Source organism: Musa acuminata, chromosome BXJ1-8 (assembly GCF_036884655.1).
Source record: "Musa acuminata AAA Group cultivar baxijiao chromosome BXJ1-8, Cavendish_Baxijiao_AAA, whole genome shotgun sequence".
NCBI classification, from domain to species: Eukaryota; Viridiplantae; Streptophyta; class Magnoliopsida; order Zingiberales; family Musaceae; genus Musa; species Musa acuminata.
Genome location: NC_088334.1, coordinates 43,332,583 through 43,350,223, shown reverse-complemented (window position 1 = coordinate 43,350,223; position 17,641 = coordinate 43,332,583). Strand labels below are relative to the sequence as shown.

The window sequence follows — 17,641 nt, the reverse complement described above, 5'->3', positions numbered from 1 at the left end:
TGTCTCTCCGTATCCTTTATTGCCACACCTCCGCGGCTCCGCTGTAGCTTCCGTGCGCCTTTTGACGACTTCTCCTCACCTGACCGCAAACTGCAACCCCGAGAAGCGAAGCGGGACGAAGAAGCATGAGCATGAGCCTTTGCCTGGTCTTTCTCTTCGTCCTTTCGATTTAACCTCGTCTCCTTCTGGCGGCCTTTGACCCCCCTCGTCTTCTTCTTGCTCGTGAATCTGATATCGGTTTCCTTCTCGGCGTGTCGGCTGTAAGGAAAGGAGAGTCTGATCTCGTGAAGGAGCGAAGAACCCGATAAAAGGTGCGATTTTTTTGCCTTCTCCTCCCTTGTAAAGGCGCCTCCTTTACTTTACTTTCTGCCTAATAATTCGTTGATCAGTGTGGCTTTCTTGTTCTCTGTTCCCATCTCCCACACTGTTGATTGATCTGGTCCTTTTTTTTTCCTTTTCTTCTTTTGTTTAATTTAATTTCTTGTTGGATTGGAAGCGGGTTTGGTAGCTTTCATGGTAGCGTCAAAGATCCTATATCCTGATACAGAGTAAAAGCTCCCATCACTTCCAAAGGCTTCATTTTCTTTGTAGAATCTTTTCGATCGGGTCTCCTTGCACTTACTACATAAATTGTTGTTGTTCTTCGCTTGCGTCTTCTCTTCCGCCTTTACAATTGCCCCCAAAACCTTCTTTTGGTCCGCTTCGTTCTTGATTTGCTGTTTCCTCTCGAAACCCAGCGTTATTTCCAATAAACTACGATTGAGTTCAATTGGTACCGCGTGTTCTAAGTTTAAGGCCGATGTTTCGGTATTAGAAACGAGATATTTGTGCATGAAAACCTATTAGTTTCGGAATTTGCTCGGTGAGTTCGTCTTAATTAGATCATCAATTATTTACGGATTCCTCGTCCCTTCTGCTTTGCGCCTCTGCAAAGTCATATGATCAGATCAGCAGTCTAATTTGCCGGCCGGCTGTCGATGTCATCCTATTTCTCGCTTAGTCAAATTCATCAGCAAGGGTTTCAAATTTGGATGCTTTTGATGATGGATCGTTTCCCCAAATTTTGATGCGGTGGGTTTAATTAAGCTTCCATTTTGGATTAGCGAACCTCATGGGGGCATCTGTTGCTTTCCTATTCTTTGTCCTCTTCATTCAATGTGGAATAGGGATGGAGTTTTATTACTATTTCTGTTCCATTTGCCATGTTAGGATCTGATGTACATGTCAACTGTTCTCTGTCTTTGTGAGATTGGGATGAGCTGCTCATTTAAAGATCAAGAACCCGAGTTGCTTGTTATTTAAGTGGGAAGAGAAGTCATTCCTATTTACTACTTTCTGATTTTGCTTTTCTATTTTATATGATTTTTCTTCTCTGGGATTACTCGGATTCATGTTGGTACTCATAATCGTATTTGTTTCAATTTGCTTTTCTGTATCATATTATGGCCTTCATGCATTGCAACTTCTTCTTTACCAACCACTGGAATATTTGTGGGACTTTGTTTAACTTTGTTCCCTTGTTTCACTGCTAGTTTTATCTACTAAGAGTTGGTGGTTGGTTATTTGTTGATTGGTCTGATCGCTTTGCCTATAATTTTTGTTTGTATTTTTAGTTAATTTAACTGTAGTCATTGATTTAAAGAGAATTCGTCCTCTTTGTATTGAATTGTTGTGTTGACCACATTATGAAATTTATGATAAGAAAGTTTTTGACATCATGATTTTCATATTCTAATTCTGATATTTAATGGTTATGTTCGCAGGAGAGTGCTGCATCTGATTTTTACTTTTGAGTAGATATATCGGTGCTGCTATCAATGATGGGTGGGCTACTAATGGAAGGCACGGTTAATTCTGGATGTCCTAATTACAAGCAAATTTTCTCCTCGGACGAGAAAAGTTTCTGCTGTGGATCCACCCATCCGCCTTCGATGGGTGAACGAACGGGAGAGAAATATCTTAGCGAACCACCACAGGAGAACTTCTCTGATGCTGCTGATGAAGAGAGTGATGAAGATGTTGACATAGAAGAGCTCGAACGTCGTATGTGGAGAGATAGGATGCGGCTGAAGCGCTTAAAGGAACAACAGCAGAACAAAAACAAAGAGCAAGTTGACTCTGCAAAGCAGCGTCAGTCCCAGGAACAAGCCCGCCGAAAGACGATGTCTCGTGCCCAAGATGGGATCCTTAAGTACATGCTAAAGATGATGGAAGTGTGCAATGCCCAGGGCTTTGTTTATGGTATAATTCCAGAGAAAGGAAAGCCTGTAAGTGGTGCCTCTGATAATTTCAGGGGTTGGTGGAAAGAAAAGGTTAGGTTTGACCGGAATGGACCTGCAGCTATCGCCAAGTATCAGGCTGATACTGCCATCCTGGGGTCCAGCAGCGAAATGAACTCTGGGACTGCAGGCCTTCATTCGTTGCAGGAGCTTCAGGATACAACACTGGGTTCTCTCTTGTCAGCTCTTATGCAGCACTGCAACCCGCCTCAGCGAAGGTTTCCCCTAGAGAAGGGAGTTGCACCACCATGGTGGCCAACTGGGAGAGAGGAGTGGTGGCTTCAGCTGGAAATACCCAAAGACCAAGGTCCACCACCCTACAAGAAGCCCCATGATCTGAAAAAGGCATGGAAGGTTAGTGTCTTGACTGCCGTAATCAAACATATGTCACCTGACATCGAAAAGATACGTAAGCTTGTTAGGCAGTCGAAGGGCCTCCAAGACAAGATGACTGCGAAAGAGAGCACGACATGGCTTGCTGTTATCAAGCAGGAGGAGGACTTCTACATGAAGATGCACCCTGATGCATGCTTTCCACCATCGTCTGGTAGTGGCAACACTGGAGCCACCTCCCTTGGTAGCAGCTGCATTGAATATGATGTTGAAGGTGTTGATGATGGTGAGAGCATGGATACGGTAAATCACAAGTCTCATGCTGAAGTGAATGCTTTTGATCTGGGCAGCACCGCAAAGAACGAGAAGACTGTTATAACTGCTTCTGTGAAGGAAGAGACTAAGATGGAATTTATTCAGAAAAGAGGTGCTGCTGAGCCAGAATCAATGCAAAACCAACGAATCTATACCTGTGGTAATGTGCAATGTCCACATAGTGATTTCCGGCATGGCTTTCTGGATAGGAATGCCAGAAACAGTCACCAATACCTCTGTAAGTATCAAAACACTATTCCTCAAGGCATCGGATCAGCAATTAGTGGACCCAAGATGAAAGGGAACAAGCCACCGATTTTCTCTTTGCCATTTAACACCCAACTCGATCCAACTTCACTCGGATCAGGGCTCAATTCCGTTGACATATCTGATGTTGGTGTTCCCTACGATGGTCAGAAATCAATCAATGAGCTGATGAGTTTCTATGACAACAATGTCAATGCTAACAAGAACTTGAATATGGGCGGCATAGGTATGTCGAAAATGATGAATTCTGTTCAACCTAGAATTCAGATGGAAGACAACTTTCCCCAAGGGACTAGATTGGGTGGCAATGTGTTTGAAGAAGTTGACAACTTGGTGCAGCAGCTGCAGCAGTTCTTATTCCATGAGGACATAATGCCATTTGAGCAGCAATTCGGTGACCAACCCAATGGATTGAGTGGTGATTTCAGCTTTTGTCCTTTCAATATGCATTCCATGAACTATTCTGATACTTTGCAAAGAGAGATGGGGGATCCATTGCAGAAGTCTGAATCATTGAACTGGTTCTACTGAGAAGAAAAACAGGAAGCAAACTAATCTACATCAACTTTGAGAGAGTTGGAACCAGGCACTGCCAAACACAATGGAGTAGACCCAAGTATGAAAACCTTAGTATTTGGGTCCAGGTGTTCTTCCTGTATTTAATAAGCTTCCCGTATTTCCCTGTCAGATTACTGAACTAATCCCTTGTACCTTTGGGGTGTGTTCCCCATGAGGTCTCATGAGATGTTCAGGTTGTAGGTGTTTGCAATATTTATAGGGACTGGCAGTCGATAGTGTAAACCCATACTGCTTTGTAATTATGGACATACCATATCTTAAATCTATATTTAGATTAATTAGTACATTGGTTTTGCTGTTGTTCAGATATCTGTGTTTTTTGGATTTTTGTGTTGGTTACATCTCTAATCTCCAGAGTATGATGTGTGGCATGCCCAGATATTTGCTTGGTGGATCTTCTTGGTTGGCATACGAGTCTCTTATCTGCCATTATATTTCTATGCTACATTGTTGATACTGTTGTATCCAATATTTGCTTAGAAACCATCTGTTTTTCCTTTTATGTATATATAGAGTGGTGTCTTCAAGTTTTGGAGCTTGACTTTGTCACTGATCAGATTTATTCTGAAACAATTTGCAGATGATTTTTGTGTTGAATAAGATTTATGGCCTTTTCCTGCAGTTTTATCAAGATCATTAGAGATTAACCTCAGCCAGGTAAATCCAAGGATGAAATGCCTTTCTATGATGCATCAGTTTTATGTCCTCTCTACATTTGTTTTCTTGGTGTTCCACTTTCCTGGCTCAAGTGCTACTCATTGCATCACACTCTTATCCACTTAATGCATCTACTCATGCTCATCTAGTCTCATCTAGTCAGAGGTCAAAAGAGTCTTGATTCATGATGGGTACTGAAACACCTCCAACAAGCTCTTAAACTGGGTGATGACCATGGTGGATTACATCCAGAAGCCAAGTACATCAGGAGAGGACATGATTTCCACACCAGGCAAGAAAATGCTCAGGAAGGTGAGGGCTAACCCTATGAACAATAGAATTACTTTGTCAGTAAAACAAGCTTCTGAGATTTCAAGTGGCTGACCAGTTGGTCATTGATCATTATCATTATCTTGACCCAGTTACAAGCAAAAGTTACATCCATGGTACTTTCTAAAGCTATGATTTCATTTGAGTCTATGAGCTTTCCTTTCTTTCTTATGAGTTTTTGTTGGACAGACCAGCTACGAACCTAAAACAGTATGTGCCAGTTTAATGGATTTAAACAGATACTGATACTGTCTCTAAAGATTGGGAGATTGTCTCATTCATATGCTAATACTGATGCTTGCTACTGCTTAGGTTTGGCAGATTAAATTTGCATATCATACAGTATGCTCCTTGATGCATGCTGTGATCAAGTAATAGCAGAAATCAAGGGTCTGATGGTGATTACCTCACATGAAAGATGCACCACCAATTCCTAAACATTGTATTATCAGGTGATAAGGGCATCAACACATTCCATTAAACCCTAAATGCTTGTGATTGTGAGTTGATGGTAATTGTCCATCCATCAGCTAAACTCAAATCAGGATACAGTAAACAACAAAATGTTGGTTTCATAATGCCATAATTCTAGTAAAACAATAGAAAGTTCCAACTCTGGGCATTGATTCCGCAGAACTGAAATATAGATCAAGCAAATCTTATTTCTGTCCTCAATTCCAAATGTTAAATGAACAAATCTCCAAATGCCAAAACTCCCTTAGAATTGGAATTGCATCTCCTTTGTGTAGCCCAGATCATCCAGATGTGCAGCCATGGCCTTGTTCATGGGAGGTGGGCCACATCTCAGAATCTGCCAATCATCAAAACAAAGGTTAAATTATATATATAACACCATCAATGCTCGTGCCAAGCTTGGATGGATCTTGACCGATTTTAATGATGATAGTCGATCCTTAATAGTTGACATATTACGATTTTATTGCTGTTTTATGTATATACATGTCTTCACTCAGATGATGACATCTGTTCAGTTGGACAAAATACCTGGATATCAGACGCTGGTGCGGGGCAGTGAGCTTTAATCATTTCTTTGGACACAAAGCCAACACCACCATTCCATTCATCAGGGGGCTGCCCAAAAATAGAATTATGTAAATATTGTAAGAAAATGATGAAAGGAAGAGAACATTGAAAGAAGCACATAGCTGATGACTTATCAAATGTGTTATCAAAAGTTTATTCTCATGAAATCATCATCCAAACTGCTTCAGATAGGAAGAAGTGTTTGCAATTGGCTGGATAAAAGTAGATGGAACTTCAAGAGGTCAATCAAAAAAAGAATATTGACCTGATTAAGCACATAATAAATCTGGAAGCGATCTGGATAGTTCCTAGCAAGGCTGTCCAACTCTTCCTGCATGAAATACAAAGTTTACCAGATCGATGAGACAGTCAACAAACCCTCGTAAAACAAACATACAGAAAAAAAAAAAGTTACTGCTAAGAAATTTATACTGATAAATGCTACACAAAATTGTTCTGGAATTATGCAACATCAACATCATATGATCTTTTAGGTAAGAAGTTACAAACAGTGTAAAGCTATACCTTCAGAAGGATGTCTTCATAAGTGACATTGGCATAGATAAGATGGACCTTGGTCTTGTCTGTTGGATTTTCCAGTATAGCTCTTGTAACCTAAAGATCCAAACAAATATTATAAACTTTTCGAATATCAGCGTCATAGACATGATAACTAAGTACTATTTACTTGAAACATTGGAGTTATGCCAGATCCTCCAGCTAGCATTCCAAAAGCTCTGACTTGACCAACCTGATACTTGAAACGTCCCTGAGAGCATAGAAGAGACAACAGCAAGTCACACTGCAGAATTATTAATTTTAAAAACGGCAGTTATGAACTATGGTGTGTAGGAAAACTTATTCAAGAAGCTAAACCGACTATTTGACCTCGTTGATTCTGAAATGTAATTTAAGAAGACAAGACTATATCCTCAACTGTTTTCAGACAAAAAGATTATTAAGTTATCCTCCTCATAGGGCAACCTTATTTGAGAAGATCATATGCTCAATTTACAACAGTGCTTTCACATGGTATATAGTATGATTGATGAAAAAATATGTCTGAGACAGTTGCACAATAGATATTGGTTGCACCAAGCGTAAGCATTTCTTTCCACTGATCGGGGTTGAAGAAGCATCTTCTCCAATCTTAAGATATGGAATGCACTCTAGTTAAAATATTTCATCTACCAAGATCCAATAGTATGTATTCAAGAAGGATTTGATACAAGTCGGAGATTTAGCAAGCTGGCATTCCAATACATAGTGTTTAAAGTTAAACTTTGAAAATATCCCCAACACCTTTAGACACAGATATAACCTGTAGACTGAAAAATGATTTTGATAGGAAAGAATTTAACAGCTAGCTATTCCATATCTATCAATGAGGGAAGGTGAGTTGTCTTGAAAGTTGGTTTGCTCTCTGGAGAGCAAAAGAAGCCCACAGACAAAGCTGAATGGACAGTGGGCTACAAAACTTCCAACCTATTTAGTCTCTATCAAGAAAATTTACTATGTCCATAATCTTCATGTACTTTATCAATAGCAATTTTTATTCTCCATTTCAAACTTTTAAGAATGTAACTGGTTTTTCAAAGAAGACCTTAGTATGTTTTGCATTCTTAAATCTAAACAACAAAGCAATTACCATTTTAGGCACAACTTTGCTAACCTCAAGGGGCACTTCCCATTACAAAAACAAACACTATAAATTATTGGCAAGAAGCACAATGTTGAATGATAGATGACAAAAAGACTTTCAGAAATTAAGATGAAGTTGTTTCTTATTATATAAAGGACATAACTCTAAAATTCTTGCTATAAAATATCAAAATTAAAAAGAGAAAATTTTGAGAAGGGTTAATATAGCAACTAATACCTTAACAAGCATTCAATGCATGAACAAAAGACTAATGAAGCTGCTTTCAGAAGAATATTTGAATTATGTCTATATATCTGAGTTAAATAACATAAGCTACAGAAATTAATAGAATCATTAAATAACAGAGAAATTAAACCAATATCCGAGATCCTAAAAGTTGAAGCTTTATAATTGGCCTCACAAATTACCTGGAGAAAGTCCATTGAAAGAAGAAGCAACTTCAGACTAGTATACACTTGAATACTTGCCAAATTCGAGTGTCATAATCACCTAATAACTAATTAGGATTTGATTTGATTGTTTTCCTATAATAGAAACACCAAATTAATTTTGTGACTGTAGTTCATTAATTGATTAAGCGCCTTGCTATATGAGTCCCAGACTATACCATTCATCAACCACTAAAATGATAAGATATTATAATAACAATTTCAATATAGAAGATTTCACAAACAGATATATTCATTGCAATTTCCTGACTATACATTGGTTGAGAATTAATAATTTAAAAGGATAAATAGTAGAAGAAGTCGCAATGTGTAAGATAACAAGAAGAAATGATTGGAAGCCTATACCAAATCTGTACAAATAAATGATATCAGTCCAAGCATGATAGTGGAGTCAAGACACCATCTCACTAAATCATATGAAGGTTAGTCATATCCCGACATACATAATGCAGAAATACTTGTCAACTCAGTAGTAAGTATTCTCATGCACATACTCTCCATGCTGCTATCAGGCAGGGGCAAAAGTTTAAGCCAAATCTATTCCTATATATCATGCAACAATTGGCACTCATGGAACAAAATCATTTTCAGGAAACATCAGGTGCTAGAGATCTCAATTGCTTCGACACTTCGGATTCACATAAATCTTGATGTACGCATCTACACATGCAGGTAAGGGTGTAAGCAGAGATCTAGCGGGTTTTTCAAACACTTAAAAATGGATCAAAAGATGAAGGTTCCTTACATGAAAAAATCTAGAAGAAAAGGAATAACAAAGAGAGATAGGAAGACAAATTAATTTAAAATGGAACATAAAAGTTGTTGTCCTATTAGATATTTTGTGGAAGCAAAGGTGCAGTATTACACAGATTTATTTCCTCCAAGGAATGTGCATGTGTTAATGCAGAAACATACTGTAACCGGTCAAAATACAAAATTTATATCCTTCATGGAACCTATTGTCTAAATTATTTCATCAATCAGAGACAGGTTAAGATGCCTGCCATGATACAATGGCTGCATCGCACATACCCCACTGGCACCAAACTACCACGCAGGAGACCTACATGACATATATGCTATGTGTGCATGAACATGGCAAGAAACACTTCTATAAAACTAACAAGAATAACCAAGGAAACCAGAAAATGCTTACATCAGGATAAAAAATAAAATTAAACTAGACAAAACTTTTCGTTACTGAAAAATTTAATCATTCAATAGCCTTGAGAAGGAAAAGCAGTTGATGATTTGAACAATTGCCGGTTTACTGTTTTCACACTAAGAAAGATTATGCACAGTGCCAGGACAATAGGACATTACACAAAGAAGAACATTTATATGCTATGAAGTTCAGGAATGGCTATCTAATGCAAAATAGCAAGAACTAAAAGGTACATATATAAAGATCACATACCTTAGGGCCTTTCACAGATAAGTAGTCACCAACTCGCATTTCACGAAAATGATGAGACATTCTTCCTTGAGGATACATCTACATAATGGACAACAACAAAAGGTCACAATAAAGCCTATGCTGAACAAGCCCATATGTCATCCTCCGAATATGCAGCAAGCAAGATGTGGATGTCTTACAAAAGACACATAAAATTCCATATTCAGAATAAGACTCTGCATGTACCTTTATAACCAGTTCAAAGTAACCGAGATCAGAGTCCAGCGTAGTTGGTGTATAAGGCTTGATAACCTCTTCACCAACATTGTCCTTTCCCCTGTAAGTGCAAACAGCAAACACTGAGCTGTGCTGATCACAGCATTCAAGCAGACAGCATGTACAAAAAGATGGACCAACCTGCAACTGATATGTTGGCCAATCGGAAGACCTAGAACAGAAGTGGGAGTCGGAAGAGCAAATCGGAATTTTGCCACATTGTGGCTGAGCTGATTTTTCTCGACAAGCTTGAAATCCTTAAAATTCTGAGGGTCCAAGCTACCTGTGAAGGAAAACCATATCATTTGACTGGGCATAAAAGATTCTCAGCCTATTTATCCCTTCAAAAGATTACCCATCATATGAATTCACTAGCCAATCACCAATAAATCATTATCAATTTTACCGCACAAAACTCAAGAATAAAAATTTTTTTTACCTTCCACAGGGCAGAGGGATCATCATCATCTCCCTGATATGACATACTTCATAATCACTATTACAAAGTCTAATCTACGATTTCTAGAAGCGATTCTTCCAAGATCTTTATAGCTACAAGTTGGCGTAAAAGCCAAAAGATCCAATTTTGAACCATCAGACTCACCATTGCAGTCAAGCAATGCGATCAACATGATTAATACCAAAGAAAAAGAACAAACAACGTGCAAGTTAATAGCCCCTATAAACACAAAAGTCGCGACCTTTATCCAAAATAATATTTGATGCCTACAACACGCTCAGTAAAACCAAAGAAAAGAGAAAAATATGCGATCCACAAATCAACGAAGAAAACCACCCAAAACAGACCAAGTGCAAGCAACGACATCAACATAACTTTTTAAGTATCCAAAACCATATAGTGAGAAGAAAGACCAAATCAATCCAAACCCACTATTAACCCCGAAACGGTCTCAGAGTCTCACCCTTTGATTTCTTGCCGAAGTAGAAGTAAGCGGCGCCGGCGGCCACGGCGACCACGGCGACGGCTATTCCAACAGTCCCAACGCCGTAGGATTCCAGAATCTCCATGGATTTGCCAAAAAGGAGGCGCCTTTGGGCTTCTTTTGCAAACCCTCTCCTCCCTCTTCTTTGTATTGTTCATGGGGTTCGGCAAGAGGACCATTTAAAGCAGTCGGGAATCAGAGTAGGGTGGAGAAGGGGAGGTGCGTAACGGAGGCTCGGGTTGGAACCGACACTCTTCTCAGCGACACCCAAATTTACACCATGTTAAATTACACTTTAATGATTGAGATTTTGTGTGACAGCGCGCCTTTGGCACTCTTTGGGGTATCCAATATGAGTAGGTAAATGAAGTAGCCGAACCGGATCGACCATTGGATTAGAGTCAAAGGTTCGGTGCGGTAGAAGTAGGCATTCCTTTGGCTAGATTTACAGATTTACCATCCGGGGGTAGGTGTGTTATGGATCCAAGATCATATGCTGGACCCGAAGAATCCAACGGATCCAAATTCACGATCCACAGCGGTTCGGGTTGGGTTCGATCCACACTCATTTCGCCGAAACCCAAAGACTTACAGAGGCACAACACACTTTGGTTCAGATTGCTGTGGTAGTCGTGTTTGGTACGGTTCCAGGGTACGTATCACGGGTAATAAATATAGTTCCAGAAGCGGATCGCCCATCGGTTTGGAGTCAAATGATTGATATGGTAAAAGGAGGCATAGCTTTGGCTAAATTTACATATGTACCATTACGAGGTTAGGTGTGTTATCGGGTCGGGTGTGTATATCGAAGATCATATACCGGACCCGAAGAATCCATACGATTCGGATCCGACACAAACTCATATTCTACGAGGCATTCGAACAATATAAATACCATATCCTCTTCATAATTTCTTGAAGAATATTACTCATTTGTTTGACTCATTCGATTAGTTGTGCGTAAGCTCATGACAAACGCATCCAACTACACCGTTTCGTTTGGTCCACTTCAGATGGAGATGTGTGGGTAGGTGTTTGGTGACTGCTATTGGGTAGGTAAGCAACCGTCTGCCCTCCTTCAATTGATGATTGGTATCTATCACAGAGAGAGAGAGAGAGAGAGAGAGAGAGAGAGAGAGCCATCAGACTTTGCATGTGAATCTTAAAGTGGAATAATGGTGATTTGGATGTTCTGCAGTGTGATTCGAAGATGAACGGAGCAATCGACATAAAAGAACGCGAGGGAGCACATCTCGAGGGCCCCACCGCCGGTGGTTTTGTTGGGTGAGTCATGCAACTGGGCGCACCCGGTTTTGGACCAGCATAGTCTTAATATTATGGCCTATGAATTATATGCATATATAATTCTAAGAAATATATATATATATATATATATATATATATATAAATAATCATTTATGAGTGTGGTATGTGAGTGCAATTGGTAGAAGTGGACCAAATCTGTTCCAGTTCGCATGTAAACATCTTTTCCCTGCCCAAGATCACAGAAGAATGATCTCTGCCATTCATAACTTTGAGGTCTGCATGGGGGAGTTTGGATTTCAGGTTGTAGCTGCACTCCATTGGCACCAATTGATCCTTGTCTCCATGGATCACTGTCACTGGCATTTTAGCCTTTCTCACAGCTTCCAAGTGCTTGTCCACCAATTTGGCACCCCCACATAACACATTGTGCATTGTGTGCCATGCCGAATGATGGGTATGCTTGCTTAAATCCATGAACAGGAAGCTGAGAGCCCTGCAGAAACACAATGAGCTCTGCTAAGTAGCAGCACAAACTCAGGGCTCTTAATGCAGCTCGAGTGCATTCGTTACCTTCTCCTTGTGACTAGCTTCATCATCCATTCCCATGTCGAATGGTTTCTGCAGAAGATGAAGCAAACAGTTCTGCCGATGTGCTCATACCATGACATGACTGCAGAGCCAAACAGTAATGGTGGCCACACTCTCCTTTCAGCTAATTTGTTCAGTGCGGTGTGACTTGCTTCCTCTTCTGTCGAGTCAAAGCATGGCTGTGTGCAGGAAACAGATGACCGCAAACATGACAAGAACTCAGAAGAAAACATGATTCAACTCTGCGACATGGGGACTTACTGGCGCAACCAATGTGAGGGATTTAACAGACTCAGGATGCTTGGCTGCCATGGCCAATGCAATGATGCAGCCCATGGAGTGAGCAACTATGTGGTAGGAATTCAGCTCCAGTGGCCTGATCACAGATGCCTCAATCATGTCGAGGTGTTCTCGCACTGTATACGTGCAGTTTGTTGGCTTTGGACTTCTGCCAAAACCCAAGAGATCCACTGCAACCATCCTGAAGCTTTGTTTGGTCACCTTGGAAAGATTATGGAAGACTGTCTCCACCCAAAGCGAGGAGGAAGAAAGAAATCCATGTAGAAAAACTACACTTTCAGTTGAATCCGTATCGCACTCTTTCTTTCTACCTGTTTTGTATCTGTAATGGTCAAATATCATCTTATGGAATTACAAAAGCTTAGAAAAAGATAACAAGATGAACAATCTTTAAAACCAGTAGATAATATTGCATAAAAGGAGCTGCTTTGGGACATTGAAGAGTAGATTTTAAGATACGTCTACCGAAGAAGATAGATCAATAGAAGAGAAGATATGCTCAGTGCTCGGTGGTCACTGTAGAAGGAAATCAAGGAAAACAGACAGTTTGGGCTTCCACAGAGGAAGCATAACTGTTAGGTGGGGTTAAGATTGGGAGGTGATCACAACAAAGATTATTACAAATATGCAAAGAAACTATAATTGCTGTTTGTATGGTTCTTAAAATTTAGACAACATAAATGAAACAGAATCTATGATGCTGAAATTATCAGATTATAAAGGTGTGTAAATTCTTTGAAGTTGAAGCCTTAAAGCATCACATTTCAGCAACAGGAGAATAGTATGATGACACTATCAAGAAGAACAATATGGTCATGTATCTGCACTTCCTAAACAAATCTGAGAAGAATCCAAGAAATAAAAAAAAAAGAGTAAATTTGCTGCATAATAACAATGTAAAATAAAGTAAGGAATATTAATTTCTTGAGGTGACAAAGAATTTTATCTTGTGCTTTAGAACAAGCAAGATGTCTTCAGCAACAAATGGAAACAGGTTGGCATTTAGCAAAGCTAAAACATCCATTTTACCTTGAGATGATGGTTCCATCACAGCCAAGTGAAGCTTGTCTTGCCCCCTCTCTTGCCAAGACAAGCATGAGATACAGCTACAGTCAGACCACCTGGGAAACCTTAGCTCACCCCTTTCTTCCTCTCCATCTGATGCTGCTTTCCAAAATGGAAAGCCCATTTCTCTGAAAAGGTTTCTTCTCCCATGCAAAGTCTCTGACACCTCTTCTCCTCCCTCTCCATCAGACCTCTCCTCTCTTCCTCTCCTTTGGCAGTAGCATGGGACTGGGTTCCCCTCAAGAATAACATCAAGAAACCTATAGAAGTAGCAGAGAATGAAGTCCAGAAGATCTAACAAAGCGAAAACAAGGAGGCTAACAGCTGAGATGACAACATCTCCGGGAGAAAATGTGGAAGAAGTTGGCATCTTTTGGTGAGAGGGGGTGAGGAGGAGAAGGGAAGCTTAATAAGCTAAAGGTGTGTTGCTCCTGCGTCCACGAATTTTGCATTCCTTCCCGAATCCTTCTTCGACTTCTGATAAGGGCCATGTGTTTCTTGTTCGTCACTGAAAGCAACCTGTGGTTGTTCTGGGAGGTTCATAGAATGGATACCTTTATTTGACATGGAGATGTTGTAGTCGGCCAAATCTCATGAATCTGGGTGAGCCCAATCCATATATGAAGCTATGACTATGGAGATTAAGAATATAAAGGAATCATATTGTCTCATCTATCTGAACAAACTACAGCATCTGCCTTGGATTATGTCTACAGAGCTCTAAGACAAGTAGCTTGTGGAGAGGGAATTGGTCTCTCAATCTATCCTCCTTTTTGAGCTCGGATCTTATTGGCTTGTTTGCACAGCTTGATGCTTCGGCAACTGGAATTCCCTGGTGAAGCAGCTCCTGTTGTTCTTGGTAACCATACAAATACTTAAGAATGATGTCCATCTCAATGCTTGAACACTGAATCCCTGCAGTGCCATTCCAGATGTGCCAAAGCCAGAGCTCACAATTCATCAGTAACCTTGAAATGGGTCCAAGTTAATAGTTGGGCTATCTTTTAACTGGGAGGTTGGAACAAGTCAACTTTTTCTGGTTGCAAGTTCTCTCTGTCTCTGCCAACTACTGTTTTCGATGGTTGACCAAATTACGTGTTCCACCCTTCTCCAGAAAGCATGGAATGAATGAATGGCCTTTAAAGTAGCACCAAATCATGTGCTCCACCATTCTCTTGGCTTTTCTTTCCTTCTCCAAATCATATTAGATGAGATTCAAACCAATAATAAGTTGATAGGCCATAGATTTCCTCTGCGACTTGAGGAGTGAATTGAAGCAGTTGTAATCTCTTACACCGTGTATAATATTCTGCAAGCACAGCCTACATAATGGTCCCCAAAACTCTCATGACTTGATTCCTTTCTGCTCACAAGTGTACTCCATCACAGACTTCAACGACACAAACAACAAATAATTCATTCAAGAAGTTGGAGAGAATAATAAGAACTTATGCTTATCATCAACCCTGAGCTTCAAGTATGGAAGACCTACTGATAGCTGAGGGGACAAAGGAATAAGCATGCATTCATTGCCAGTGGACACAGGAAAGGGACAGAGCCTGTCTTCTGAAACCAATGTCTCACTAGCAACAATGCTTTAGTTGTTCTTATCTTTAGAACAAGGGATTCCAATATTCATAATTCCAAGGAGAGAGGACTGTGTGCATAGACTTCCTCTCTTCAGTCATCTAGAGGCTTGAGCTATCTTGATTTGAGATGAGCTCCCTGAGCCTTCACACCTTTTTTCACATGCAGAAAGAACATATACTTGGAACTAGAAGAAAGAGACCAGATATCTTCAAGGTTCCAAGTTGTAGAGAAAATATGCAACTTGAAACCAAAATTTGCCTGTGCCTCGCGAACTAGATATGATCACAATCCCATCTGAAGCAATTCTCTCTCTCTCTCTCTCTCTCTCTCTCTCTCTCTCTATCTATCTATCTATCTATCTATCTATATAATTACTATCTGAAGTAATATTTAGGCCATAGATCCAAAGTTGGATCAAGGTCTTATGTATGTAAATCTACCGAACTCTGAAATCATCCACCAATTTGTTATCCTTAAAATGTTGTGAGATCTATAATATTGTACTTGGCTTTATGAAAAAAATTTATTGATGACTGAATAATTATATCCTCATGATAATGTTGTTAGTGGAATTTATGAGATAACACCATACCATGTTTCATATTTCTTTCCATAATGTTCTTTTTCAGTTCTTTGTTATACTTTGCATTTTCATTACCTTCATCAGATCAATGAGAAGGGATCTATTCCTTATCAGTTTCATTCTGAAATGAAAATGATATAGAGTAAACTACTAATTCAATCCCTTCTAATCTCTATTCGATGGTTGATGGCATCAATGCAGCATCTAAAGCTTAATCGTTTTCTTGTAATCCAGAGTAGAATTGACTAAACAATTGTGAGATTTGGATTTAGTTGTGTATAGCAAATTGAAGGGAAATAGCAAAGTTATTTGTCTTAGCAGCAGTTGTTCAGCTTGAGGGGTTCACCTAACTTCTTTTGCATTCCTAAGAAGTAGGCAGGCTATTGTTACAACATAGTTCCTGATCACCAACTCTGCATGCTTTGACAACAAAGAGAACTGTATCAGATTCCTCATCTACCTACAAATGCTCCTCTCATCTCAAAATCTTATGCATCTCTAAGGAATAAAGCACAAGTTCATATCTTGCCTTCATTTCTTCACCTTTGATTTTGTAGGAGGCAGAAAGAAAAGCTTAGATGAACTCTAAGAAAAAGTGTTCTATGCATGATTTCCGTCACAAGAACATGCTCATGTTTGCCTACTCAAACTAGTCTTCTTTATAGGATCCTATCCAGCTTGATGATGAATAAACTACAAAGCATTAATCTTTTTTCTTCTTTTCTTTTCTGAGAATTCAGAGGTGAAACATTGCCAAACTCACTCTTCAGTGTCTACAAGTGAAACTTTCATATTTTGGGCAATGCTGTTGCAACAATAGTGTTTCACATCATTGGGCTCATGGCATATTCCATCATCATCAAGATCAATAGAACAAACATGAGAAAAGATAGTTATGTTCTTATTCTTATCATGGAAAAGAAGGATTCCATCAACTTTCCCAATTTTTAATACATGAATAGAATGGGATGGACATATGCTTCGATGAGTGTTTTACAGAGTGATAAGAAAAATCTCTAACACTTGGATGAAGGATTCTGAAAGAATAATTGTACTTCTGATAACGATAGATATGGTAATCTCATGATGATAAGCCATTTTGTTGGCAATCCAGTGCTCATTCCTAGAGAATCATATCCAACACAACTGCTAAACTATTAGATTTGCATGAGAACCAGTGGATCTCACTCAAGATGGGGGAGAGTAGTATACTCAAGTCCTGGATGATCAATTATTGGTAATAGGCAGAAGTATATCTGTACTGCTCAAAACAAGATATGACTGAAACAAAATAAAAAAGAACAAAGCAATACAAGTGATATTATTTATCATTGTTATTATCATTATTTTTGTCAATACCATTGCCATTGCCATTACCATTACCATCATCGTTATCATTATCATTATCATTACAAATACTATATAGTCATTATCATTATTATTACCATTATCATCATCATTACCATTACCATTAACAATATACTAATATCATTATTATTACGAATATCATTTCCATTACTCAACGTAAAGCATGATATTAAAATAATCTGTATGATTGTGAGGTTATCCTAATTGCTGCATGATTTGCTGAATGTATCATAGGTTACTCTGAATGTTTGGGCAGGAAAAATCACAAGCTGATGATCCTTGTAATGATGGTTCAATTCTTGTTAGGTGTTTGTCATCATGCAGAACCTAACTTTAAGATTGATAACTG

At 39.2% G+C, this 17,641-nt stretch overlaps 3 protein-coding genes across 5 annotated transcripts; 1 reads left to right on the top strand and 2 right to left on the bottom strand.

The window, feature by feature from the left end:
- LOC135584762 (protein ETHYLENE-INSENSITIVE 3-like 1a) lies at positions 1 to 4,057 on the top strand. Of its 2 annotated transcripts, none has more exons than XM_065079892.1 (2): positions 1 to 311; positions 1,764 to 4,057. In XM_065079892.1, exon 2 carries the CDS (start codon positions 1,818 to 1,820, stop codon positions 3,723 to 3,725), a length of 1,908 nt encoding a protein of 635 aa, XP_064935964.1. In that variant the 5' UTR covers positions 1 to 311; positions 1,764 to 1,817; the 3' UTR covers positions 3,726 to 4,057. The 2 variants fall into 2 exon arrangements, with proteins under 2 accessions (XP_064935964.1, XP_064935965.1); XM_065079893.1 differs by lacking the exon at positions 1 to 311 and adding an exon at positions 381 to 1,071.
- Positions 4,058 to 5,307: 1,250 nt separating this feature from the next.
- LOC135587989 (NADH--cytochrome b5 reductase 1-like) lies at positions 5,308 to 10,685 on the bottom strand. Its single transcript, XM_065079897.1, has 9 exons — positions 10,512 to 10,685; positions 9,730 to 9,871; positions 9,559 to 9,649; positions 9,334 to 9,411; positions 6,493 to 6,573; positions 6,330 to 6,419; positions 6,070 to 6,135; positions 5,766 to 5,852; positions 5,308 to 5,571 (listed from the first exon to the last, which is right to left on the bottom strand). Exons 1-9 carry the CDS (start codon positions 10,615 to 10,617, stop codon positions 5,479 to 5,481), a joined length of 834 nt encoding a protein of 277 aa, XP_064935969.1. The 5' UTR covers positions 10,618 to 10,685; the 3' UTR covers positions 5,308 to 5,478.
- Positions 10,686 to 11,418: 733 nt separating this feature from the next.
- Positions 11,419 to 14,864, bottom strand: LOC103995496 (probable lysophospholipase BODYGUARD 4). Of its 2 annotated transcripts, none has more exons than XM_018830524.2 (4): positions 13,716 to 14,864; positions 12,648 to 12,997; positions 12,369 to 12,565; positions 11,419 to 12,291 (listed from the first exon to the last, which is right to left on the bottom strand). In XM_018830524.2, exons 1-4 carry the CDS (start codon positions 14,119 to 14,121, stop codon positions 11,949 to 11,951), a joined length of 1,296 nt encoding a protein of 431 aa, XP_018686069.2. In that variant the 5' UTR covers positions 14,122 to 14,864; the 3' UTR covers positions 11,419 to 11,948. The 2 variants fall into 2 exon arrangements, with proteins under 2 accessions (XP_018686069.2, XP_018686070.2); XM_018830525.2 differs by having other exon boundaries at positions 12,648 to 13,008; positions 13,716 to 13,916.
- Positions 14,865 to 17,641: the final 2,777 nt, after the last annotated feature.